General features: G+C 41.9%; 3 protein-coding genes and 2 pseudogenes across 5 annotated transcripts; all 5 read left to right on the top strand.

Annotated features, from left to right (window-relative positions):
* The first annotated feature begins 15,057 nt into the window (after window positions 1-15,057).
* On the top strand, window positions 15,058-15,684 carry LOC310735521 (histone H1 pseudogene; annotated as a pseudogene). Its single transcript has one exon. The product of its transcript is annotated as a histone H1 pseudogene (transcript).
* A 531-nt stretch (window positions 15,685-16,215) lies between these two features.
* On the top strand, window positions 16,216-16,654 carry LOC310735523 (histone H2A; the record flags this gene model as incomplete). The annotated part of the gene is made up of 1 exon (XM_083558278.1): window positions 16,216-16,654. The coding sequence occupies one exon, from the start codon at window positions 16,216-16,218 to the stop codon at window positions 16,600-16,602; it is 387 nt and encodes a 128-aa protein (XP_083414404.1). The 3' UTR covers window positions 16,603-16,654.
* Window positions 16,655-16,674: 20 nt separating this feature from the next.
* Window positions 16,675-17,561, top strand: LOC310735522 (histone H3.2). Its single transcript, XM_083558277.1, has one exon. The coding sequence runs from the start codon at window positions 17,105-17,107 to the stop codon at window positions 17,513-17,515; it is 411 nt and encodes a 136-aa protein (XP_083414403.1). The 5' UTR covers window positions 16,675-17,104; the 3' UTR covers window positions 17,516-17,561.
* Window positions 17,562-23,112: 5,551 nt separating this feature from the next.
* On the top strand, window positions 23,113-23,438 carry LOC310735526 (histone H4; the record flags this gene model as incomplete). Its single annotated transcript, XM_083558279.1, has 1 exon — window positions 23,113-23,438. The coding sequence occupies exon 1, from the start codon at window positions 23,127-23,129 to the stop codon at window positions 23,436-23,438; it is 312 nt and encodes a 103-aa protein (XP_083414405.1). The 5' UTR covers window positions 23,113-23,126.
* A 522-nt stretch (window positions 23,439-23,960) lies between these two features.
* Window positions 23,961-24,338, top strand: LOC310735524 (histone H2B pseudogene; annotated as a pseudogene). The gene has a single exon. The product of its transcript is annotated as a histone H2B pseudogene (transcript).
* Window positions 24,339-27,698: the final 3,360 nt, after the last annotated feature.

Raw genomic sequence — 27,698 nt, 5'->3', positions numbered from 1 at the left:
TTTAGTAGCAGTACAGTGTTTCACATGAGGGCCCTAGCAGAACAACATGATTCGAATCAGAGCCATAGTTGGCCCACATGATTTGTATTGGAGTCATATTGGCATTACATAATTAGCATTAATGCTACGGTAGCACAACAGTGTTTCACATCAAGGCCATAGTAGCACAACATAATTGAATTTAGAGCCATAGCAGTACTTCATCATTTGAAGTGAAACCATAGCAGCAGCAGCACAGTGTTTCACATCAGGGCCATAATCAGCACACCATAATTTGAATTAGAGCCATAGTAGCACCACATCATTTAAATTGGAGTCGAACAACAATTTAAATTAGAGTTAGAGCAGCATTGCATAATTAGCATTAAAGCTATGGTAGCACAACAGTGTTTTACATCAGGGCCAGGACAGCACAGCATAATTAGAATTTGGGCCACAGTAGCAGAACAGTGTTTCTCACTAGGGCCATAGCAGCACAACTAAATTTAAATTGGAGAGATAGTATTCCAGCATAATTAGCATTAGATCTATAGTAGCACCACAGTGTTTCACATCAGGGCCCTAGCAGCACAACATAATTTGAATTAGAGCCATAGTAGCAGAGCATCATTTGAATTGGAGCCATAGTTGGCCAACATAAATCGGATTATCGTCATAGCAGCACAACATAATTTGAATTAGTCATAGTAGCATAAAATAGGTAGCATTTGAGCTATAGTAGCAGAACAATGTTATGCTACTATGACTTTAATTATAATTATGTTGTGCTGCTAGGGCCCTTATGTGAAACACAGTTAGCATTAGAGCTATAGTAGCAGTCGAGTGTTTCACATCAAGGCCATAGTGGCACAACATAATTTAAATAAGAGCCATAGTAGCACTGCATCATTTAAATTGGAGTCATAGTTGGCCAACATAATTTGATTTATAGTCATAGCAGCACTGCATAATTAGCATTAGAGCTATAGTTGCAGAACAGCACAATATAATTTAAATTAGAACCATAGCAGCACAACCTAATATACATGTGCACTTTTGTATAACATAATTTAAATTTGGACCATGGTGGCACAACAGTAATTTGAATTAGAGCCATAGTAGCACATCATTTGAATTGGAGTTATATTTGGCCAAAATAATTTGATTTAGAGTCATAGTAGCACAACATTGTTCTGCTACTATAGCTCTAATGCTACCTATGTTGTGCTACTATGGCTCTGATTCGAATTATGTTGTGCTGCTAGGGCCCTGACGTAAAACACCGGGAGCATTAGAGCTACAGTAGCAGCACAGCGTTTCACATCAGGGCCCTAGCAGCACAACATAATTAGCATTAGAGCTATAGTAGCAGCACAGTGTTTCACATCAGGGCCCTGGCAGCACAACCTAATTTAAATTAAGTCATAGTAGCACAACATTGTTCTGCTACTATAGCTCTAATGCTACCTATGTTGTGCTACTATGGCTTTAATTCGAATCATGTTGTGCTGCTAGGGCCCTGATGTGAAACACAGTTAGCCTTAGAGCTATAGTAGTAGTACAGTGTTTCACATAAGGACCAGGACAGCACAGCATAGCATAATTTGAATTTAGGCCACAGTAGCGGAACAGTGTTTCCCACTAGGGCCACAGCAGCACAACAAAATTTAAATTGGAGAGATAGTATCTCAGCATAATTAGCATTAGATCTATAGTAGCACCACAGTGTTTTACATCAGGGCCCTAGCAGCACAACATAATTTGAATTAGAGCCATAGTAGCAGAGCATCATTAGACTTAGGGCCATAGTTGGCCAAGATAATTTGGATTAGAGTCATGGGAGCACAACACAAGAAAGCATTAGAGCTATAGTAGCAGCACAGTGTTTCACATCAAGGCCCTGGCAGCACAACATAGCACAACATAATTTGAATTAAAGTCATAGTAGCACAACATTGTTCTGCTGCTATAGCTCTAATGCTACCTATGTTGTGCTACTATGGCTCTAATTCAAATCATGTTGTGCTGCTAGGGCCCTGAGGTGAATCACAGTGAGCATTAGAGCTATAGTAGCAGTACAGTGTTAAACATGAGGGCCCTAGCAGCACAACATAATTTGAATTAGAGCCATAGTAGCAGAGCATCATTTGACTTAGGGCCATAGTTGGCCAAGATCATTTGGATTAGAGTCATGGCAGCACTGCATATATAGCATTACAGCTATAGTAGCAAAACAGTGTTTCACATCAAGGTCATAGTGGCACAACATAATGTAATTTAGAGCCATAGTAGTACTTCATCATTTGAATTGAAACCATAGCAGCACAACAGTGTTTCACATCAGGGCCCTAGCAGCACAACCTTATTTGAATTAGAGCCATAGTAGCACAACATAATTAGCATTAGAGCTATCGTAGCAGAGCAATGTTGTGCTACTAAGGCTCTAATTCAAATTAGGTTGTGCTGCTAGGGCCCTGATGTGAAATACTGTTCCGCTACTATAGCTGTAATGCTAACTGTGTTTCACATCAGGCCCCTAGCAGCACAACATAATTTGAATTAGAGTCATAGTAGCAGAGCATCATTCGACTTAGAGCCATAGTTGGCCAACATAAATCGGATTATAGTCATAGCACCGCAACATAATTAGCATTAGAGCTATTATAGCAGCACAGTGTTTCACATCAGGGCCCTGGCAGCACCAGCTATTTTGAATTAAGTCATAGTAGCACAACATTGTTCTGCTACTATAGCTCTAATGCTACCTATGTTGTGCTACTATGGCTCTAATTCGAATCGTGTTGGGCTGCTGGGGCCCTGATGTGAAACACAGTTAGCATTAGAGCTATAGTAGCAGTACAGTGTTTCACATGAGGGCCCTAGCAGCACACCATAATTTGAATTAGAGTCATAGTTGGCCCACATGATTTGTATTGGAGTCATATTGGCATTACATAATTAGCATTAATGCTACGGTAGCACAACAGTGTTTTCCATCAGGGCCAGGACAGCACAGCATTATTTGAATTGGAGAGATGGTTGCCCAACATTATTAGCATTAGATCTATTGTAGCAGAACAGTGTTTCACATCAGGCCCTAGCAGCACAACGTAATTTGAATTAGATCCATAGTAGCAGAGCATCATTTGGATTAAAGTCATAGGAGCACAACATAATTAGCATTAGAGCTATAGTAGCAGCACAGTGTTTCACATCAGGGCCCTGGCAGCACAACATAGCACAACATAATTTGAATTAAAGTCATAGTAGCACAACATTGTTCTGCTACTATAGCTCTAATGCTACCTATGTTGTGCTACTATGGCTCTGATTCGAATCATGTTGTGCTGCTAGGGCCCTGATGTGAATCACAGTTAGCATTAGAGTTTTAGTAGCAGTACAGTGTTTCACATGAGGGCCCTAGCAGAACAACATGATTCGAATCAGAGCCATAGTTGGCCCACATGATTTGTATTGGAGTCATATTGGCATTACATAATTAGCATTAATGCTACGGTAGCACAACAGTGTTTCACATCAAGGCCATAGTAGCACAACATAATTGAATTTAGAGCCATAGCAGTACTTCATCATTTGAAGTGAAACCATAGCAGCAGCAGCACAGTGTTTCACATCAGGGCCATAATCAGCACACCATAATTTGAATTAGAGCCATAGTAGCACCACATCATTTAAATTGGAGTCGAACAACAATTTAAATTAGAGTTAGAGCAGCATTGCATAATTAGCATTAAAGCTATGGTAGCACAACAGTGTTTTACATCAGGGCCAGGACAGCACAGCATAATTAGAATTTGGGCCACAGTAGCAGAACAGTGTTTCTCACTAGGGCCATAGCAGCACAACTAAATTTAAATTGGAGAGATAGTATTCCAGCATAATTAGCATTAGATCTATAGTAGCACCACAGTGTTTCACATCAGGGCCCTAGCAGCACAACATAATTTGAATTAGAGCCATAGTAGCAGAGCATCATTTGAATTGGAGCCATAGTTGGCCAACATAAATCGGATTATCGTCATAGCAGCACAACATAATTTGAATTAGTCATAGTAGCATAAAATAGGTAGCATTTGAGCTATAGTAGCAGAACAATGTTATGCTACTATGACTTTAATTATAATTATGTTGTGCTGCTAGGGCCCTTATGTGAAACACAGTTAGCATTAGAGCTATAGTAGCAGTCGAGTGTTTCACATCAAGGCCATAGTGGCACAACATAATTTAAATAAGAGCCATAGTAGCACTGCATCATTTAAATTGGAGTCATAGTTGGCCAACATAATTTGATTTATAGTCATAGCAGCACTGCATAATTAGCATTAGAGCTATAGTTGCAGAACAGCACAATATAATTTAAATTAGAACCATAGCAGCACAACCTAATATACATGTGCACTTTTGTATAACATAATTTAAATTTGGACCATGGTGGCACAACAGTAATTTGAATTAGAGCCATAGTAGCACATCATTTGAATTGGAGTTATATTTGGCCAAAATAATTTGATTTAGAGTCATAGTAGCACAACATTGTTCTGCTACTATAGCTCTAATGCTACCTATGTTGTGCTACTATGGCTCTGATTCGAATTATGTTGTGCTGCTAGGGCCCTGACGTAAAACACCGGGAGCATTAGAGCTACAGTAGCAGCACAGCGTTTCACATCAGGGCCCTAGCAGCACAACATAATTAGCATTAGAGCTATAGTAGCAGCACAGTGTTTCACATCAGGGCCCTGGCAGCACAACCTAATTTAAATTAAGTCATAGTAGCACAACATTGTTCTGCTACTATAGCTCTAATGCTACCTATGTTGTGCTACTATGGCTTTAATTCGAATCATGTTGTGCTGCTAGGGCCCTGATGTGAAACACAGTTAGCCTTAGAGCTATAGTAGTAGTACAGTGTTTCACATAAGGACCAGGACAGCACAGCATAGCATAATTTGAATTTAGGCCACAGTAGCGGAACAGTGTTTCCCACTAGGGCCACAGCAGCACAACAAAATTTAAATTGGAGAGATAGTATCTCAGCATAATTAGCATTAGATCTATAGTAGCACCACAGTGTTTTACATCAGGGCCCTAGCAGCACAACATAATTTGAATTAGAGCCATAGTAGCAGAGCATCATTAGACTTAGGGCCATAGTTGGCCAAGATCATTTGGATTAGAGTCATGGGAGCACAACACAAGAAAGCATTAGAGCTATAGTAGCAGCACAGTGTTTCACATCAAGGCCCTGGCAGCACAACATAGCACAACATAATTTGAATTAAAGTCATAGTAGCACAACATTGTTCTGCTGCTATAGCTCTAATGCTACCTATGTTGTGCTACTATGGCTCTAATTCAAATCATGTTGTGCTGCTAGGGCCCTGAGGTGAATCACAGTGAGCATTAGAGCTATAGTAGCAGTACAGTGTTAAACATGAGGGCCCTAGCAGCACAACATAATTTGAATTAGAGCCATAGTAGCAGAGCATCATTTGACTTAGGGCCATAGTTGGCCAAGATCATTTGGATTAGAGTCATGGCAGCACTGCATATATAGCATTACAGCTATAGTAGCAAAACAGTGTTTCACATCAAGGTCATAGTGGCACAACATAATGTAATTTAGAGCCATAGTAGTACTTCATCATTTGAATTGAAACCATAGCAGCACAACAGTGTTTCACATCAGGGCCCTAGCAGCACAACCTTATTTGAATTAGAGCCATAGTAGCACAACATAATTAGCATTAGAGCTATCGTAGCAGAGCAATGTTGTGCTACTAAGGCTCTAATTCAAATTAGGTTGTGCTGCTAGGGCCCTGATGTGAAATACTGTTCCGCTACTATAGCTGTAATGCTAACTGTGTTTCACATCAGGCCCCTAGCAGCACAACATAATTTGAATTAGAGTCATAGTAGCAGAGCATCATTCGACTTAGAGCCATAGTTGGCCAACATAAATCGGATTATAGTCATAGCACCGCAACATAATTAGCATTAGAGCTATTATAGCAGCACAGTGTTTCACATCAGGGCCCTGGCAGCACCAGCTATTTTGAATTAAGTCATAGTAGCACAACATTGTTCTGCTACTATAGCTCTAATGCTACCTATGTTGTGCTACTATGGCTCTAATTCGAATCGTGTTGGGCTGCTGGGGCCCTGATGTGAAACACAGTTAGCATTAGAGCTATAGTAGCAGTACAGTGTTTCACATGAGGGCCCTAGCAGCACACCATAATTTGAATTAGAGTCATAGTTGGCCCACATGATTTGTATTGGAGTCATATTGGCATTACATAATTAGCATTAATGCTACGGTAGCACAACAGTGTTTTCCATCAGGGCCAGGACAGCACAGCATTATTTGAATTGGAGAGATGGTTGCCCAACATTATTAGCATTAGATCTATTGTAGCAGAACAGTGTTTCACATCAGGCCCTAGCAGCACAACGTAATTTGAATTAGATCCATAGTAGCAGAGCATCATTTGGATTAAAGTCATAGGAGCACAACATAATTAGCATTAGAGCTATAGTAGCAGCACAGTGTTTCACATCAGGGCCCTGGCAGCACAACATAGCACAACATAATTTGAATTAAAGTCATAGTAGCACAACATTGTTCTGCTACTATAGCTCTAATGCTACCTATGTTGTGCTACTATGGCTCTGATTCGAATCATGTTGTGCTGCTAGGGCCCTGATGTGAATCACAGTTAGCATTAGAGTTTTAGTAGCAGTACAGTGTTTCACATGAGGGCCCTAGCAGAACAACATGATTCGAATCAGAGCCATAGTTGGCCCACATGATTTGTATTGGAGTCATATTGGCATTACATAATTAGCATTAATGCTACGGTAGCACAACAGTGTTTCACATCAAGGCCATAGTAGCACAACATAATTGAATTTAGAGCCATAGCAGTACTTCATCATTTGAAGTGAAACCATAGCAGCAGCAGCACAGTGTTTCACATCAGGGCCATAATCAGCACACCATAATTTGAATTAGAGCCATAGTAGCACCACATCATTTAAATTGGAGTCGAACAACAATTTAAATTAGAGTTAGAGCAGCATTGCATAATTAGCATTAAAGCTATGGTAGCACAACAGTGTTTTACATCAGGGCCAGGACAGCACAGCATAATTAGAATTTGGGCCACAGTAGCAGAACAGTGTTTCTCACTAGGGCCATAGCAGCACAACTAAATTTAAATTGGAGAGATAGTATTCCAGCATAATTAGCATTAGATCTATAGTAGCACCACAGTGTTTCACATCAGGGCCCTAGCAGCACAACATAATTTGAATTAGAGCCATAGTAGCAGAGCATCATTTGAATTGGAGCCATAGTTGGCCAACATAAATCGGATTATCGTCATAGCAGCACAACATAATTTGAATTAGTCATAGTAGCATAAAATAGGTAGCATTTGAGCTATAGTAGCAGAACAATGTTATGCTACTATGACTTTAATTATAATTATGTTGTGCTGCTAGGGCCCTTATGTGAAACACAGTTAGCATTAGAGCTATAGTAGCAGTCGAGTGTTTCACATCAAGGCCATAGTGGCACAACATAATTTAAATAAGAGCCATAGTAGCACTGCATCATTTAAATTGGAGTCATAGTTGGCCAACATAATTTGATTTATAGTCATAGCAGCACTGCATAATTAGCATTAGAGCTATAGTTGCAGAACAGCACAATATAATTTAAATTAGAACCATAGCAGCACAACCTAATATACATGTGCACTTTTGTATAACATAATTTAAATTTGGACCATGGTGGCACAACAGTAATTTGAATTAGAGCCATAGTAGCACATCATTTGAATTGGAGTTATATTTGGCCAAAATAATTTGATTTAGAGTCATAGTAGCACAACATTGTTCTGCTACTATAGCTCTAATGCTACCTATGTTGTGCTACTATGGCTCTGATTCGAATTATGTTGTGCTGCTAGGGCCCTGACGTAAAACACCGGGAGCATTAGAGCTACAGTAGCAGCACAGCGTTTCACATCAGGGCCCTAGCAGCACAACATAATTAGCATTAGAGCTATAGTAGCAGCACAGTGTTTCACATCAGGGCCCTGGCAGCACAACCTAATTTAAATTAAGTCATAGTAGCACAACATTGTTCTGCTACTATAGCTCTAATGCTACCTATGTTGTGCTACTATGGCTTTAATTCGAATCATGTTGTGCTGCTAGGGCCCGGATGTGAAACACAGTTAGCCTTAGAGCTATAGTAGTAGTACAGTGTTTCACATAAGGACCAGGACAGCACAGCATAGCATAATTTGAATTTAGGCCACAGTAGCGGAACAGTGTTTCCCACTAGGGCCACAGCAGCACAACAAAATTTAAATTGGAGAGATAGTATCTCAGCATAATTAGCATTAGATCTATAGTAGCACCACAGTGTTTTACATCAGGGCCCTAGCAGCACAACATAATTTGAATTAGAGCCATAGTAGCAGAGCATCATTAGACTTAGGGCCATAGTTGGCCAAGATCATTTGGATTAGAGTCATGGGAGCACAACACAAGAAAGCATTAGAGCTATAGTAGCAGCACAGTGTTTCACATCAAGGCCCTGGCAGCACAACATAGCACAACATAATTTGAATTAAAGTCATAGTAGCACAACATTGTTCTGCTGCTATAGCTCTAATGCTACCTATGTTGTGCTACTATGGCTCTAATTCAAATCATGTTGTGCTGCTAGGGCCCTGAGGTGAATCACAGTGAGCATTAGAGCTATAGTAGCAGTACAGTGTTAAACATGAGGGCCCTAGCAGCACAACATAATTTGAATTAGAGCCATAGTAGCAGAGCATCATTTGACTTAGGGCCATAGTTGGCCAAGATCATTTGGATTAGAGTCATGGCAGCACTGCATATATAGCATTACAGCTATAGTAGCAAAACAGTGTTTCACATCAAGGTCATAGTGGCACAACATAATGTAATTTAGAGCCATAGTAGTACTTCATCATTTGAATTGAAACCATAGCAGCACAACAGTGTTTCACATCAGGGCCCTAGCAGCACAACCTTATTTGAATTAGAGCCATAGTAGCACAACATAATTAGCATTAGAGCTATCGTAGCAGAGCAATGTTGTGCTACTAAGGCTCTAATTCAAATTAGGTTGTGCTGCTAGGGCCCTGATGTGAAATACTGTTCCGCTACTATAGCTGTAATGCTAACTGTGTTTCACATCAGGCCCCTAGCAGCACAACATAATTTGAATTAGAGTCATAGTAGCAGAGCATCATTCGACTTAGAGCCATAGTTGGCCAACATAAATCGGATTATAGTCATAGCACCGCAACATAATTAGCATTAGAGCTATTATAGCAGCACAGTGTTTCACATCAGGGCCCTGGCAGCACCAGCTATTTTGAATTAAGTCATAGTAGCACAACATTGTTCTGCTACTATAGCTCTAATGCTACCTATGTTGTGCTACTATGGCTCTAATTCGAATCGTGTTGGGCTGCTGGGGCCCTGATGTGAAACACAGTTAGCATTAGAGCTATAGTAGCAGTACAGTGTTTCACATGAGGGCCCTAGCAGCACACCATAATTTGTATTGGAGTCATATTGGCATTACATAATTAGCATTAATGCTACGGTAGCACAACAGTGTTTTCCATCAGGGCCAGGACAGCACAGCATTATTTGAATTTGGGCCACAGTAGCGGAACAGTGGTTCCCACTAGGGCCATAGCAGCACAACAAAATTTAAATTGGAGAGATGGTTGCCCAACATTATTAGCATTAGATCTTTTGTAGCAGAACAGTGTTTCACATCAGGCCCTAGCAGCACAACGTAATTTGAATTAGATCCATAGTAGCAGAGCATCATTTGGATTAGAGTCATAGGAGCACAACATAATTAGCATTAGAGCTATAGTAGCAGCACAGTGTTTCACATCAGGGCCCTGGCAGCACAACATAGCACAACATAATTTGAATTAAAGTCATAGTAGCACAACATTGTTCTGCTGCTATAGCTCTAATGCTACCTATGTTGTGCTACTATGGCTTTAATTCAAATCATGTTGTGCTGCTAGGGCCCTGATATGAATCACAGTGAGCATTAGAGCTATAGTAGCAGTACAGTGTTTCACATGAGGGCCCTAGCAGCACAACGTAATTTTAATTAGAGTCATAGTTGGCCAACATAATTTTGAATTAGAGTCATGGCAGCACTGCATATATAGCATTACAGCTATAGTAGCAAAACAGTGTTTTACATCAAGGTCATAGTGGCACAACATAATGTAATTTAGAGCCATAGTAGTACTTCATCATTTGAATTGAAACCATAGCAGCACAACAGTGTTTCACATCAGGGCCCTAGCAGCACAACCTTATTTGAATTAGAGCCATAGTAGCACAACATAATTAGCATTAGAGCTATCGTAGCAGAGCAATGTTGTGCTACTAAGGCTCTAATTCAAATTAGGTTGTGCTGCTAGGGCCCTGATGTGAAATACTGTTCCGCTACTATAGCTGTAATGCTAACTGTGTTTCACATCAGGCCCCTAGCAGCACAACATAATTTGAATTAGAGTCATAGTAGCAGAGCATCATTCGACTTAGAGCCATAGTTGGCCAACATAAATCGGATTATAGTCATAGCACCGCAACATAATTAGCATTAGAGCTATTATAGCAGCACAGTGTTTCACATCAGGGCCCTGGCAGCACAAGCTATTTTGAATTAAGTCATAGTAGCACAACATTGTTCTGCTACTATAGCTCTAATGCTACCTATGTTGTGCTACTATGGCTCTAATTCGAATCGTGTTGGGCTGCTGGGGCCCTGATGTGAAACACAGTTAGCATTAGAGCTATAGTAGCAGTACAGTGTTTCACATGAGGGCCCTAGCAGCACACCATAATTTGTATTGGAGTCATATTGGCATTACATAATTAGCATTAATGCTACGGTAGCACAACAGTGTTTTCCATCAGGGCCAGGACAGCACAGCATTATTTGAATTTGGGCCACAGTAGCGGAACATTGTTTCCCACTAGGGCCATAGCAGCACAACAAAATTTAAATTGGAGAGATGGTTGCCCAACATTATTAGCATTAGATCTTTTGTAGCAGAACAGTGTTTCACATCAGGCCCTAGCAGCACAACGTAATTTGAATTAGATCCATAGTAGCAGAGCATCATTTGGATTAGAGTCATAGGAGCACAACATAATTAGCATTAGAGCTATAGTAGCAGCACAGTGTTTCACATCAGGGCCCTGGCAGCACAACATAGCACAACATAATTTGAATTAAAGTCATAGTAGCACAACATTGTTCTGCTGCTATAGCTCTAATGCTACCTATGTTGTGCTACTATGGCTTTAATTCAAATCATGTTGTGCTGCTAGGGCCCTGATATGAATCACAGTGAGCATTAGAGCTATAGTAGCAGTACAGTGTTTCACATGAGGGCCCTAGCAGCACAACGTAATTTTAATTAGAGTCATAGTTGGCCAACATAATTTTGAATTAGAGTCATGGCAGCACTGCATATATAGCATTACAGCTATAGTAGCAAAACAGTGTTTTACATCAAGGTCATAGTGGCACAACATAATGTAATTTAGAGCCATAGTAGTACTTCATCATTTGAATTGAAACCATAGCAGCACAACAGTGTTTCACATCAGGGCCCTAGCAGCACAACCTTATTTGAATTAGAGCCATAGTAGCACAACATAATTAGCATTAGAGCTATCGTAGCAGAGCAATGTTGTGCTACTAAGGCTCTAATTCAAATTAGGTTGTGCTGCTAGGGCCCTGATGTGAAATACTGTTCCGCTACTATAGCTGTAATGCTAACTGTGTTTCACATCAGGCCCCTAGCAGCACAACATAATTTGAATTAGAGTCATAGTAGCAGAGCATCATTCGACTTAGAGCCATAGTTGGCCAACATAAATCGGATTATAGTCATAGCACCGCAACATAATTAGCATTAGAGCTATTATAGCAGCACAGTGTTTCACATCAGGGCCCTGGCAGCACAAGCTATTTTGAATTAAGTCATAGTAGCACAACATTGTTCTGCTACTATAGCTCTAATGCTACCTATGTTGTGCTACTATGGCTCTAATTCGAATCGTGTTGGGCTGCTGGGGCCCTGATGTGAATCACAGTTAGCATTAGAGCTATAGTAGCAGTACAGTGTTTCACATGAGGGCCCTAGCAGCACAACATGATTTGAATCAGAGCCATAGTTGGCCCACATGATTTGTATTGGAGTCATATTGGCATTACATAATTAGCATTAATGCTACGGTAGCACAACAGTGTTTCACATCAAGGCCATAGTAGCACAACATAATTGAATTTAGAGCCATAGCAGTACTTCATCATTTGAAGTGAAACCATAGCAGCAGCAGCACAGTGTTTCACATCAGGGCCATAATCAGCACACCATAATTTGAATTAGAGCCATAGTAGCACCACATCATTTAAATTGGAGTCATAGTTGGCAAACATAATTTGAATTTTAGTCATAGCAGCACTACATAATTAGCATTAGAGCTATAGTAGCAGAACAATGTTGTGCTACTATGACTCTAACTCAAGTTATGTTGTGCTGCTAGGGCCCTGATGTGAAACATAGTTAGCATTAGAGCTATAGTAGCACTACAGTGTTTCACATGAGGACCCTAGCAGCACACCATAATTTAAATTAGAGTTGGAGCAGCATTGCATAATTAGCATTAAAGCTGTGGTAGCACAACAGTGTTTTACATCAGGGCCAGGACAGCACAGCATAATTTGAATTTGGGCCACAGTAGCGGAACAGTGTTTCTCACTAGGGCCATAGCAGCACAACTAAATTTAAATTGGAGAGATAGTCTTCCAGCATAATTAGCATTAGATCTATAGTAGCACCACAGTGTTTCACATCAGGGCCCTAGCAGCACAACATAATTTGAATTAGAGCCATAGTAGCAGAGCATCATTTGAATTGGAGCCATAGTTGGCCAACATAAATCGGATTATCGTCATAGCAGCACAACATAATTTGAATTAGTCATAGTAGCATAAAATAGGTAGCATTTGAGCTATAGTAGCAGAACAATGTTATGCTACTATGACTTTAATTCAAATTATGTTGTGCTGCTAGGGCCCTGATGTGAAACACAGTTAGCATTAGAGCTATAGTAGCAGTCGAGTGTTTCACATCAAGGCCATAGTGGCACAACATAATTTAATTTAGAGCCATAGTAGTACTTCATCATTTGAAATAAAACCATAGCAGCACAACAGTGTTTCACATCAGGGCCCTAGCAGCACAACCTAATTTGAATTAGAGCCATTGTAGCACGGCATAATTTGACCAGGGCCATAGTTGGCCAACATAATTTGAATTAGAATAATAGTAGCGCAATTAGCATTAGAGCTATAGTTGCAGAACATTGTTTCACATCAGAGCCATAGCAGCACAGCATAATTCCATTCAGAGGCATAGTAGCACAACAAAATCTGAATTAGAGCTATAGTAAAACAACATAATTTGAATTTGGGCCGTGGCTGCACAACATCATTTATATTACAGCCATAGTAGCACAACATCTTTTAAATTAGAGTCATAGTAAGACTACATAGTTAGCTTTAGCGCTGTAGTAGTAGAACAGTGTTTCACATCAGGGCCATAACAGCACTACATATATTTGAATGAGCGCGATGGCAGCACAACATATTTCACATTAGCGCTATAGTAGCATAACAGTGTTTCACATTAAGGCCATAGCAGCAAAACTTAATTTGAATTTGGCTTAGTGCAGCACAAAGGTATTCAACGTTAGGGTTAGCGTTACCACTGTTCAAATGAGGGTTAGAGCGGGCCACCACTGTTTGAATTGGGGTTAAAGCAGCCTGATTGGAATGGAATTAGAGTTAGGGTTAAGGTTACCACTGTTCGAATTAGGGTTAAAGCAGCCTGAATGGAACTGAGTTCGGGTTAGGGTTACCACTGTTCAATTTAGGGTTAAAGCAGCCTGAGTGACATGGAATTAGGGTTAGGGTTGCCACTGTTCGAATTAGGGTTAAAGCAGCCTGAATGGAACGGGATTAGGGGTAGGGTTAACACTGTTCGAGTTAGGGTTAGCGCAGCCTAAATGACATGGTATTAGGGTTAGGGTTAGAGTTACCACTGTTCGAATTAGGGTTAGTGCAGCCTGAAAGACATGGAATTAGGGTTAGGGTTACCACTGTTCGAATTTGGTTTAGCGCAGCCTGAGTGACATGGAATTAGGGTTAGTGTTAGCACTGTTCGAATTAGGGTTAGTGCAGCCTGACCTGATTGGAATTAGGGTTAAGAGGGCAACGAGGCACACCTGTCGGCCTGGGACTTCTAGAGGACTGGACCGTGCACGAGGAGCGCCAGGCCGAGTGGCGAAGACCAGACGATGACATAGACATAGAGTCCGGCTGCGGGAGGCACACGGGGAGCTCGCACACCTGCTCCATACACTAACACATGTGCTTCACACAGCCCACAAGAGCCTGCGTTCCCAATACTACGCACAGCACTCACACACTGCTAATGCGTCAGACACATTGACAAGGCTCACCGTTCACGTGAAACACACGCTGTTCCACCGACATGGCTGTTACGCACCACTTTTTACACTGCACTCTGCACAAATGCGCCGAGCGCCGGCTCGAGCTCCAGGCGCGCGGTGCACTTCCGTGCAAAACGCGAGAGACCACTGCTCTCTATTCGGCCATGACGGGCCTCGGGAAACACGTGCAAGCCCGTACGCGCGAAATGTTTGCATAATAGCGCGGGATCTTGTCTTCGGCGTCTTATTTACGACGAGAAACGCTGCGAGAAAACACACTCGCGAGCGTGTCGCGGAGGCACACTCATTCGGCGGCGGCCCGTTTGAGTCTACAACGTTCTCATGCTCGGTTTTAAGACCGGCCTACCAGCAGAGGGGCGGGAGGTTTCTGTGTGTTACACAGCGTATACAGAGTCTGACTCGCACTGAGATACTAGAGAGATGGCAGAAGTTGCTCCCGCGCCCGCTGCCGCGCCGGCTAAAGCGCCGAAAAAGAAAGCAGCGTCGAGGGCCAAGAAAGCCGGGCCCAGCGTCGGCGAGCTCATCGTCAAAGCGGTTTCCTCGTCCAAGGAGAGAAGCGGTGTGTCGCTCGCCGCCCTGAAGAAAGCCTTGGCCGCCGGCGGATACGACGTGGAGAAGAACAACTCCCGCGTCAAGCTCGCTGTCAAGGGTCTCGTGCTGAAAGGAACTCTTCTACAGACCAAAGGGACCGGCGCGTCTGGCTCTTTCAAGCTAAACAAGAAGCAGACCGAAGCCAAGAAGCCCACAAAGAAGACCGCGACTAAGGCGAAGAAGCCCGTCGCTGTTAAGGCGAAGAAACCCGCTGCGGCGAAGAAGCCCAAGAAGGTGGCGGCCAAGAAACCTGTTGCCGCCGCCAAGAAGTCCCCGAAGAAGGCAAAGAAGCCTGCAGCGGCTGCTAAAAAAGCCACCAAGAGCCCGAAGAAAGCGAAAAAGCCGGCGACTCCTAAAAAAGCAGCCAAGAGCCCCAAGAAAGCAAAGGCCGTGAAGCCCAAAGCGGCGAAGCCCAAGGCTGCAAAGGCGAAAAAGACAGCGCCCAAGAAGAAGTAAACATGTTTGTTTGTTTATTTCATGTCTTCCTTTACTAAACGGCTCTTTTAAGAGCCACCTATATTTTCCCCCAAAGAGCAACATTTTGGATCCTCCCATGATGAAACTGAAAGCGAATACAAGATAGGGATTTATGATGTTTAAATACACAAACTATGTAGAGTTTCAAAACCACGACAGACACAGGTATAGGGATGCTTATGATTACATGATTTATGTATCGTTGTACACATGTCACATGAATGTTGTTTTCTGAGACCTGTTTCTTCCATGAGCGCGCGTTTACTCCTCAGTCACACACAGAGAGACTAGGGGAGGTGTGTGTGTGTGTGTGTGTGTGTGTGTGTAAAGGGGGGGGGGGGTGCATGGTAGGCTGAGGCTGAATGAATTTCACCATTTGTGATTGGATGTTGATCACATGGTGTTCTAAGCCAATAAGAGAGTGGCTGTGTTGCCTATATCACTGAGTTTTCAGCGCGAAGCATTCACTATTATCTACTTGTTCCTTGAACAAATCTAATCTGCAGCAAAATGAGTGGAAGAGGCAAAACTGGCGGCAAAGCTAGGGCCAAGGCCAAGACTCGCTCATCGAGGGCAGGACTGCAGTTTCCTGTAGGCCGTGTGCACAGGCTTCTGCGTAAAGGCAACTACGCTGAGCGCGTCGGTGCTGGCGCTCCCGTTTACCTGGCGGCTGTGCTGGAGTATCTGACCGCTGAGATTCTGGAGTTGGCTGGCAACGCTGCCCGTGATAACAAGAAGACTCGTATCATTCCCCGACACTTGCAACTCGCCGTGCGTAACGACGAGGAGCTGAACAAACTGCTCGGCGGAGTGACCATCGCTCAGGGTGGTGTGCTGCCTAATATTCAGGCTGTACTTCTGCCTAAGAAGACTGAGAAGGCTGTCAAGACCAAGTAAAGTCGTCCAATGCTGTGTTTGTCAGTACCCAAAGGCTCTTTTAAGAGCCACCCACTTTGACTCAAAAAGTGCAAGTTTGTTACTTTGTGTATGCTTTGTGTATATAATTGTATTCATTCTAGAACGTTGCACCCAAGAGAATCACATTTAATAGGGCCCATTGGAATAGTCTAATAATCTTAGAAGCATAAATATAATAGGGAAGTATGCTGGTTAAACAAGGTCTGAAAAGTGAAGCTAAATTGCGACGGCCGTTATGGTGTAACTATAGAACAGGAAAACAGCTGTGCAAGAGAGCCGAGGGAGGGTGGAGTGGTCGGACTGTGGCGCTGACTTGGTCTAAGCCAATGGTCGTCGAGTGACGTAGAGCGATCGATCCAATGCAAGACGAGAGGTTTCGAGACGCCCAATGAACGCAAGGCGTCGTTCAGGCTTAAAAAGCCAACGTTTGCTAGCGCTTTTTATTCTGTTATTTTGTTCGTGAAGTGCAGAGCGCAACGCTATGGCAAGAACTAAGCAGACTGCCCGTAAATCCACTGGTGGCAAGGCGCCCAGGAAGCAGCTCGCCACCAAGGCTGCTCGCAAGAGCGCTCCGGCTACCGGCGGTGTGAAGAAGCCTCACCGTTACCGTCCCGGCACCGTGGCTTTAAGAGAGATCCGTCGCTATCAGAAGTCTACTGAGCTGCTCATCCGCAAGCTGCCCTTCCAGCGCCTGGTGAGAGAAATTGCTCAAGACTTCAAGACTGACTTGCGTTTCCAGAGCTCCGCCGTGATGGCTTTGCAGGAGGCGAGCGAGGCATACTTGGTCGGCCTGTTCGAGGACACCAATCTGTGCGCCATCCACGCCAAGAGAGTGACCATCATGCCCAAGGACATTCAGCTGGCCCGCCGTATTCGCGGAGAGCGCGCTTAAACAATAACTCTGTCCAATACACACAAAGGCTCTTTTAAGAGCCACCTCATTGTCTCAGTAAAACGAGCAAGTCTATACCATGGTTGTTTTAAACAAATGATGATTATATAGTGTCTAGTTTAGAAGAATGGAGCGCTTCAGGAAACACGTCTGATTTTTGTGGCTGTGTCGCTGAGCATTTTGTGTTTATTATAGATTATTTTAGTACTTGGCGACAGTAGTAATAAAAAATACAAAAAGCTGGTCGCTTGCTGTTCTGCACGGAGCATGACTGCCATCTTGTGGCCAAAGTGTCACTTCCCATTCTCGTGTCCTCGTTTGTATTCTAATGGAGGCAAACGAACCAATAAATTGCATTCATCATAGTATGAATTCTCTCACAGATAACTTTAGTATGAACATTTAAACATGTTTTTTTATGCGTTAGGATCAATTTGATATAACGTGAATCCAAAGCACTATATGTATGTTTTCTTTCATTGTCGTGTCCCTGTGCATATACAGCACGTCCAAACCTGACTACACACACAAATATATAAATAGTGGCCCTCTCCAAATACTCATGGACACTAGTGTAATTTTATATTATATATTAGATTAGATTTATTGTTGTCATTGTGCAAGATACATGTACAGAGCTAAGAGAATGCATTTAGCATCTGCTCAGAGGTGCGTTAGATAGATAGAAATAGATATCTGTATATACATGAATGTGACAGGATGTACAGTAAGGTATATATAGATACACATAAATAAAATAGTAGTGCAGATGTACTGTAAGTAAAACACTGTGTAGAGAATGCGGAGTATACAAAATACAATATGTAACATTTACATATACAGTGATCTAACGGTGTAGTGTAGAGTTCAGTGTGGTGATGGTGGATGGAAATAAAGCTGTCCCTGATCCTGCTGGTTCTGGTGCATATGTTTCTGTATCTCGATCTTGACGGAAGGAGGTTAAACAGTTTGTGACTGGGATGTGAAGTGTCCTTGATGATCTTGTGAGCTCTGCACAGACAACTGCTGTGCCCTTTCCAGACAGTGTTTCTTGTGAATGTCCTCCAAGATGGGGAGCTGAGTGCCAATGATTCATTGGGAGATTTTCATTTTTCATTTCATTTTTAGGGGCCTGAAGCAATGCAGTTGCTGTACCAACAGAAATGGTACAGCTGTAGAAGTTCTCCAGTATCCTGAAGCACAGACAGGACTTTTAAGGTGTCCTCAGCAAACACAGGCGTTGTTGAGTCTTTCTGATGAGTCAAGAAGCTTTTATTGTCATTTCAACCATATATAGCTGACGCAGTACACAGTAAAATGAACATTTCTCCAGGACCCTGATGCTACATTAAACAACAATTCCAGAAACAAAACACACAGGGCTAAGGACTGGTAAGTGTCCTTGTCACATAAAGTGCATGTGTGCAACCTGGTGCAATCAGTGCAAAGACAACACAAGACAGTGCAAGACAACACAAGACAGTACAGGACAAGCAATAAAATACAAAATAGCTCTGATCAGGCCTACCATTCGTGGTGTCATCAGCAAACTGATGAGTGTCTGGGGTTGTCCAGGTGAGTCAGGGCTGATAGATCACTGTGGGAATAGCATCCAGATTGGAAAGAGGTAGGCAATTGCTATTGGTCCAGAAAGAGAGAAAAAGAGAGAGAGAGAGAGAGAGAGAGAGAGAGAGAGAGAGAGAGAGAGAGAGAGAGAGATATGTTAATCTAATGTGACATTATTGACTTAGTTACACAGTCCAAATATACTGACACTTTCCATGATATTGTGCAGTATTGGACAAAAGAAGAGATTTAGGAAGAGCAACAACTAAAAACAAACAAACACACGCACGCACACAAATATTTGAATGATCTAGGAACTTGTGACTGTCAAAATAGTTATGGGCACTAGTGCAATTTAATATATATGACGTGTTCTACTGGCCTATTAGATAAACACGAAGCGAGACAAAAAGAGACTCACAGTTCACATTAGAAAGAAACCCTGTATACCATTAAACACTAGTATGAAGTGTTTTTGGTCTATTTTTTTTTAAGGTTTTATTCATGTATGTTGTTTGCTTCTTTGTTTGTTCTGATCTCATCTAAAACTATTAATGCGAAATGGCTGTTCCATACACAATAATCACACAAAATGATGTGAGCATCAATTCCTTTAATCTACATTTTTCTGCAATGTGTAAACATTGCCACACGATGGCAGTCAAGCTCTACAAAGTCCACTGACCTCTGCCTTTATTAGGAATATTCCTGTATACCCTGTATACACTAGTATGAATTGTTTTTGGTCTATTTTTTTAAAATGTTTTATTCGTGTATGTTGTTTGTTTGTTTGTTCTGATCTCATCTCAAACCTAATTCTTCTACTACATCTACTACTACTACTACTACTACTACTACTACTACTACTACTACTACTACTACTACGGTTCCGAAGCATTCGGGCCACCACATCCAGACTGTGCAACAGTTTTTTCCCGCAAGCCATCAGGCTCCTCAACAAAGAACTGAACTGAACTCTCTCTCACACACACACACACACACACACACACACACACACACACACACACACACACACACACACACACACACACACACTTACACACAACTGTGTGAGTGATCCGCACAAACCGGACTCAACACCCATCATACACTTCGTTCACCCAGGTTTCAATACCAATCACACTTTTTCACTATCGCAAAATGTTTACATGCCGTCTGTTGCTGATTCCGGGACTTGTTATTTTGCACAATATTCTGTCCAAATCCTTTGGTTACTGTTTACTTTATTTTTGATTGCTGCTACTGCTGAATTGCGCAAATTCTGTTTACATCTTTCTGTTTACACTGCACCTTATTCTGTTATGACAGGTTTTACTGGCGGAGCTATTTCTATTTTTATATTTTGTTTATTGTGTATTGTCCTGCACTGTCCTGTGTTGTCTTGCACTGTCTTGTGTTGTCTTTTGCACTGTTTGCACCAGCTGCACACATGCACTTTATGTGGCGAGGATCTTAGTTCTCGGCCCTGTGTCTTTCTGTTCTGTACTGTTTGTTTTATGTTGTTTTATGTAGCACCTGGGTTCAGGAGGAACGTTGTTTCATTTCACTGTGTACTGCATCAGCTATATATGGTTGAAATGACAATAAAAGCTTCTTGACTCTTCTTGACTACTACTACTAACCATGATCATACAAATTATTCTTAGTAAGTTGAGGAATGAGTTAAGAATAGGGTTTGATGAATACCATAAATAATAATAATGATTGCTTAAGGCAGCATGGTGTGTAGTTCTGCATCGGTCTTGACTGCTATTGTGTGACCAAATCTAGAAAGTGCACATTTCTCTCTACCTTTTGTTGATTGCCGAAGTCAAGTCAAGTCAAGTCAAAGGAATTGTTCACTTTCTCAATGATGCCTGTCTACACTACATGGTACGTTATTAGGAAATATAAACAGAGATATATATAGCATACACTGCATTTCCTATTCAGGTGAGCGCTCAGTGAGCATACACACTCTTTGTGAAAGTGGAGCAGTTACCAATAAAATGTGTCGTGATGCAATAAGTTCTAGAATAATAGTTTGATTGACAGTTTGTACAAGTCAGTGTGACACTGTCCAAATACATAGAGACCTTACTGTATATTTATTATTATTACAGCATAGGTAAAAGATGCACACACCAAATACTTCTGGACACTAGTGCAGTTTGAGCACTGGGTTTGTTCAGCTTGTCAGCTCCTGCTGTGGTGGAATGATGTTCACGAATGATTTGTGAGTTCCTGTTCCTGCACTCATATTTGCATCTGTATATATCTTTTCTCAATAAAGGAACGTTTCTCCCTTTTTTAAGGTGCCATCAAAATATTTGTGCTGTAAAAGTGAATGTGTACCTTAAGCATCATCTGTCTCTGAAACTTCCTCCTATTGAATTGTAAAAAATAATATGCATATATTTACTCAATGTTCTACAGCCCATGTAGGTACACACAATGCTCACTCATTCTGATGCTTGATGCAAATATTAGCATAATCTCCTGAACTATGTGACAGATGTATGGATACCTGACGACTACTACTACTACTACTACAGTAAAACCCCGTTGTACGAGCAACCTATAGTACGAGCAAACGGAGATACGAGCAAACCTACGCTGCCGGTTCTCCGTTTTCGGCGGAGGGAAGCATCAGTCACTTAGTTGATGACGCATTACTCAGTCGCTCTCGTTGTTCAGTGCAGCAAAAACTTAACTTTTTTTTGTTTTATATTTTGATTTCACTAGAAATCTTGAAAAATGTCCCAAGAAAATCAGTGGTGGTGCTGTGAAAACGAAAGTAAATAGAATTACCATGGAAACCATAAAGTTTACGAGCGTTGTGCGCGTCTCACACTCGCAATCAACCACTACCACATGGGTAAGTGTTAAATTATTTTTACATTACGGTAATTTGCGGTGTATTTGTTTGTTAAAATAGGCTACAAATACTTTTTAGGTGCAGAAATAAGCGATCGAATGAGGTCTCGGAACGGATTAAACCATTTTTCATTCATTCCTATGGGGAAAATCAGTTCGAATGTATGAGCAAATGGACATACGAGCAATTTTCAAGAACGAATTATGCTCGTACAACGGGGTTTTACTGTACTACTACTACTAATACGACTACTACTATTGCTACTACTGCTATTGCAAATAGTACCACATTAATAGAAATGAGAATAATGCTTGTTAATATTAATAATAATCATGGGCCATTCCTACAATAGTCATGCTATATTTCTTGTGTGTTGAAAAGTATATTACAAGATTAACACTACCACTACTACTACTGGTAGTAGGTGGCAGCAGGGCAGTGGTGGTCCAGTGGTTAAGGCTCTGGGTTACCGATCATAAGGTCAGGGGTTCAAGCCCCAGCACTGCCAAGCTGCCACTGTTGAGCCCTTGAGCAAGGCACTTAGCCTTATCAGCTCCAGGGGCACCGTATTATGGCTGACCCTGCGCTCTGACTGCAGCTTCCAGATAAGTTGGGATATGTGTAAATCTTTTAATTGCATATGTACAGTAGCTCAATATTTTGTCCCCCATCAGGTTTACACCCTTCTGGTCAGTGGTGGCACAGTGTGTAATTAACTGAAACCATAGTGTGTTCAATATTTTGCATTCCTCATGATGATATAAGCCTACTTAATGCAACAAGAACTGCAATTTGATTTATACTTCTACTGGAATAAAAATTGCAACTGAGTCAAAACAGTTCTGATTATAATCCTCAATGCAAATATTTGTGTGTTGAACTGCATTGAGTGTACCATGCTGTGAGCAAAAACCAAATTAAATCTATTCCACTACATGACTATTACTATTTATATATCACTATGTTTGTGTGGACAAAAAGGAAGTACAAGACTCTAGCATGTTAACGGCTGTGGCGGTTCGCTTTGAAGACATTCTTTTGTGTGATCGTTGGTTTTAGGTCCGCCCCCTCGCCTGTTCTCAAGTAGGTCCTGTGGAGAGAGAATAAATAGGCGGGCATTGCGCGGGGCTTCTTTATTGAGCAGCTTGAATTTGTGAGAGCAGCACCATGTCTGGAAGAGGAAAGGGTGGCAAAGGACTCGGCAAAGGAGGCGCTAAGCGCCACCGTAAGGTTCTGCGCGATAACATCCAGGGTATCACTAAGCCGGCTATCCGCCGTCTGGCTCGCCGTGGTGGTGTTAAACGTATATCCGGTCTGATCTACGAGGAGACTCGTGGTGTACTGAAGGTGTTCTTGGAGAACGTCATCCGCGATGCAGTCACATACACCGAGCATGCGAAGAGAAAGACCGTCACCGCTATGGATGTGGTGTATGCCCTGAAACGCCAGGGACGCACTCTTTACGGCTTCGGCGGCTAAACGCTTATCTACCAAATAACGTCAACACAACGGCTCTTTTAAGAGCCACCCAAATATTACAAAACGAGCTATTGTATCTTTTAATGTGTGTGTGTGTGTGTGGCGCGAAGAAGGGGATGAAATAACTTTTTTCAAGTGTATGTGACTAATAGAATTTGAAATAATTGTAGATATATTCTAATAAGGCAAAACCTTGCACCAGCACTACAGTTTTGTTTCAAAGTTTATATACATACTTCACATTTGTTTGTGTGTGTGTGTGTATATATATATATATATATATATATATGTGCGTGTGCGCGCACAAAAGGGCGGGCATGGGAACAAAGCGTAGCTCAGGGGCGGGGTAGAGGGAACGGGAGAGGATGGGACGAGGGCGGAGCCTTGTATGATGAGGTTTGAATTTGTGACCAATAATACGACTCCTTTCCCTTGTACGTAATTACAATGCAGGTCTGTAAATAGAGAGGCGGCGAGGCGGCCCTTTTTCATTCTCTCGCAGTTTCCTCGAGAAGCAGCATTATGCCTACTGATCCAGCCAAGACCGCGCCCAAGAAGGGCTCTAAGAAGGCTGTCACAAAGACGGCCGGCAAAGGTGGCAAGAAGCGCAGAAAGTCAAGGAAGGAGAGCTACGCTATCTACGTGTACAAGGTCCTGAAGCAGGTGCACCCTGATACCGGCATCTCTTCTAAGGCTATGGGCATCATGAATTCCTTCGTAAACGACATTTTCGAGCGCATCGCCGGTGAGTCTTCTCGTCTCGCTCACTACAACAAGCGGTCCACCATCACTTCTAGGGAAATCCAGACAGCCGTGCGCCTGTTGCTTCCCGGTGAACTTGCAAAGCATGCCGTGTCCGAGGGCACAAAGGCCGTCACCAAGTACACCAGCTCAAAGTAAAGCGTGTTACGCCGTCTTTAAGATAAAAACCAACGGCTCTTTTAAGAGCCACCCATTTTTTCATACAAAGAGCGGTCTTTTTTGCGCGGGCAGCAATTCTCGCCGCCCGCTCACTATGACCTTTTGTATAACGAGGTAAGTAAACAAACATAGCATTAGAGGTACATTAGTAGAGCACAATTTGAATTTGGGCCGTAGCAACACAGCATATTAAGCATTAGAGCTATTGTAGCAGAACATAATTTAAATAAGAGCCATAGTAGCACTGCATCATTTAAATTGGAGTCATAGTTGGCCAACATAATTTGAATTATAGTGATTTATAGTCATAGCAGCACTGCATAATTAGCATTAGAGCTATAGTTGCAGAACAGCACAATATAATTTAAATTAGAACCATAGCAGCACAACAGTGTTTCCCATTTGGGCCCTAGCAGCACAACCTAATATACATGTGCACTTTTGTATAACAACATAATTTAAATTTGGACCATGGTGGCACAACAGTAATTTGAATTGGAGTTATATTTGGCCAAAATAATTTGATTTAGAGTCATAGTAGCACAACATTGTTCTGCTACTATAGCTCTAATGCTACCTATGTTGTGCTGCTAGGGCCATGACGTAAAACACAGGGAGCATTAGAGCTACAGTAGCAGCACAGTGTTTAACACCAGGGCCCTAGCAGCACAACATAATTTGAATTTGGGCCTCAGTAGCGGAAGGGTGTTTCCCATTAGGGCCATAGCAGCACAACAAAATTTAAATTGGAGAGATAGTATCCCAGCATAATTAGCATTAGATCTATAGTAGCACCACAGTGTTTCACATCAGGGCCCTAGCAGCACAACATAATTTGAATTAGAGCCATAGTAGCAGAGCATCATTTGACTTAGAGCCATAGTTGGCCAACATAAATCGGATTATAGCCATAGCAGCACAACATAATTAGCATTAGAGCTATAGTAGCAGCACAGTGTTTCACATCAAGGCCCTGGCAGCACAACATAGCTTGAATTAAAGTCATAGTAGCACAACATTGTTCTGCTGCTATAGCTCTAATGCTATGTTGTGCTACTATGGCTTTAATTCAAATCATGTTGTGCTGCTAGGGCCCTGATGTGAAACACAGTTAGCCTTAGAGCTATAGTAGTAGTACAGTGTTTCACATAAGGACCAGGACAGCACAGCAATGCATAATTTGAACTTAGGCCACAGTAGCGGAACAGTGTTTCCCACTAGGGCCATAGCAGCACAACAAAATTTAAATTAGAGCCATAGTAGCAGAGCATCATTTGACTTAGGGCCATAGTTGGCCAAGATCATTTGGATTAGAGTCATGGGAGCACAACACAATTAGCATTAGAGCTATAGTAGCACAACATTGTTCTGCTGCTATAGCTCTAATGCTACCTATGTTGTGCTACTATGGCTTTAATTCAAATCATGTTGTGCTGCTAGGGCCCTGATGTGAATCACAGTGAGCATTAGAGCTATAGTAGCAGTACAGTGTTTCACATGAGGGCCCTAGCAGCACAACGTAATTTTAATTAGAGTCATAGTTGGCCAACATAATTTTGAATTAGAGTCATGGCAGCACTGCATATATAGCATTACAGCTATAGTAGCAAAACAGTGTTTTACATCAAGGTCATAGTGGCACAACATAATGTAATTTAGAGCCATAGTAGTACTTCATCATTTGAATTGAAACCATAGCAGCACAACAGTGTTTCACATCAGGGCCCCAGCAGCACAACCTAATTTGAATTAGAGCTATCGTAGCAGAGCAATGTTGTGCTACTAAGGCTCTAATTCAAATTAGGTTGTGCTGCTAGGGCCCTGATGTGAAATACTGTTCCGCTACTATAGCTGTAATGCTAACTGTGTTTCACATCAGGCCCCTAGCAGCACAACATAATTTGAATTAGAGTCATAGTAGCAGAGCATCATTTGACTTAGAGCCATAGTTGGCCAACATAAATCGGATTATAGTCATAGCAGCGCAACATAATTAGCATTAGAGCTATTATAGCAGCACAGTGTTTCACATCAGGGCCCTGGCAGCACAAGCTATTTTGAATTAAGTCATAGTAGCACAACATTGTTCTGCTACTATAGCTCTAATGCTACCTATGTTGTGCTACTATGGCTATAATTCGAATCGTGTTGGGCTGCTGGGGCCCTGATGTGAAACACAGTTAGCATTAGAGCTATAGTAGCAGTACAGTGTTTCAAATAAGGGCCCTAGCAGCACACCATAATTTGAATTAGAGTCATAGTTGGCCCACATGATTTGTATTGGAGTCATATTGGCATTACATAATTAGCATTAATGCTACGGTAGCACAACAGTGTTTTCCATCAGGGCCAGGACAGCACAGCATTATTTGAATTTGGGACACAGTAGCGGAACAGTGTTTCCCACTAGGGCCATAGCAGCACAACAAAATTTAAATTGGAGAGATGGTTGCCCAACATTATTAGCATTAGATCTATTGTAGCAGAACAATGTTTCACATCAGGCCCCAGCAGCACAACGTAATTTGAATTAGATCCATAGTAGCAGAGCATCATTTGGATTAGAGTCATAGGAGCACAACATAATTAGCATTAGAGCTATAGTAGCAGCACAGTGTTTCACGTCAGGGCCCTGGCAGCACAACATAGCACAACATAATTTGAATTAAAGTCATAGTAGCACAACATTGTTCTGCTACTATAGCTCTAATGCTACCTATGTTGTGCTACTATGGCTCTGATTCGAATCATGTTGTGCTGCTAGGGCCCTGATGTGAATCACAGTTAGCATTAGAGCTATAGTAGCAGTACAGTGTTTCACATGAGGGCCCTAGCAGCACAACATGATTCGAATCAGAGCCATAGTTGGCCCACATGATTTGTATTGGAGTCATATTGGCATTACTGCTACGGTAGCACAACAGTGTTTCACATCAAGGCCATAGTAGCACAACATAATTGAATTTAGAGCCATAGCAGTACTTCATCATTTGAAGTGAAACCATAGCAGCAGCACAGTGTTTCACATCAGGGCCATAATCAGCACACCATAATTTGAATTAGAGTCATAGCAGCACTACATTATTAGCATTAAAGCTATAGTAGCAGAACAATGTTGTGCTACTATGACTCTACTTCAAGTTATGCTGTGCTGCTAGGGCCCTGATGTGAAACACAGTGAGCATTAGAGCTATAGTAGCAGCACAGTGTTTCACATCAGGGCCCTAACAGCACACCATAATTTGAATTAGAGCCATAGTAGCACCACATCATTTAAATTGGAGTCTTAGTTGGCCAACATAATTTGAATTTTAGTCATAGCAGCACTACATAATTAGC

Source organism: Silurus aristotelis (assembly GCF_946808225.1).
Source record: "Silurus aristotelis genome assembly, chromosome: 13".
NCBI lineage: Eukaryota > Metazoa > Chordata > Actinopteri > Siluriformes > Siluridae > Silurus > Silurus aristotelis.
Note: the sequence above shows the minus strand (reverse complement) of the source record. Positions and strands in the feature narration are given on the sequence as shown.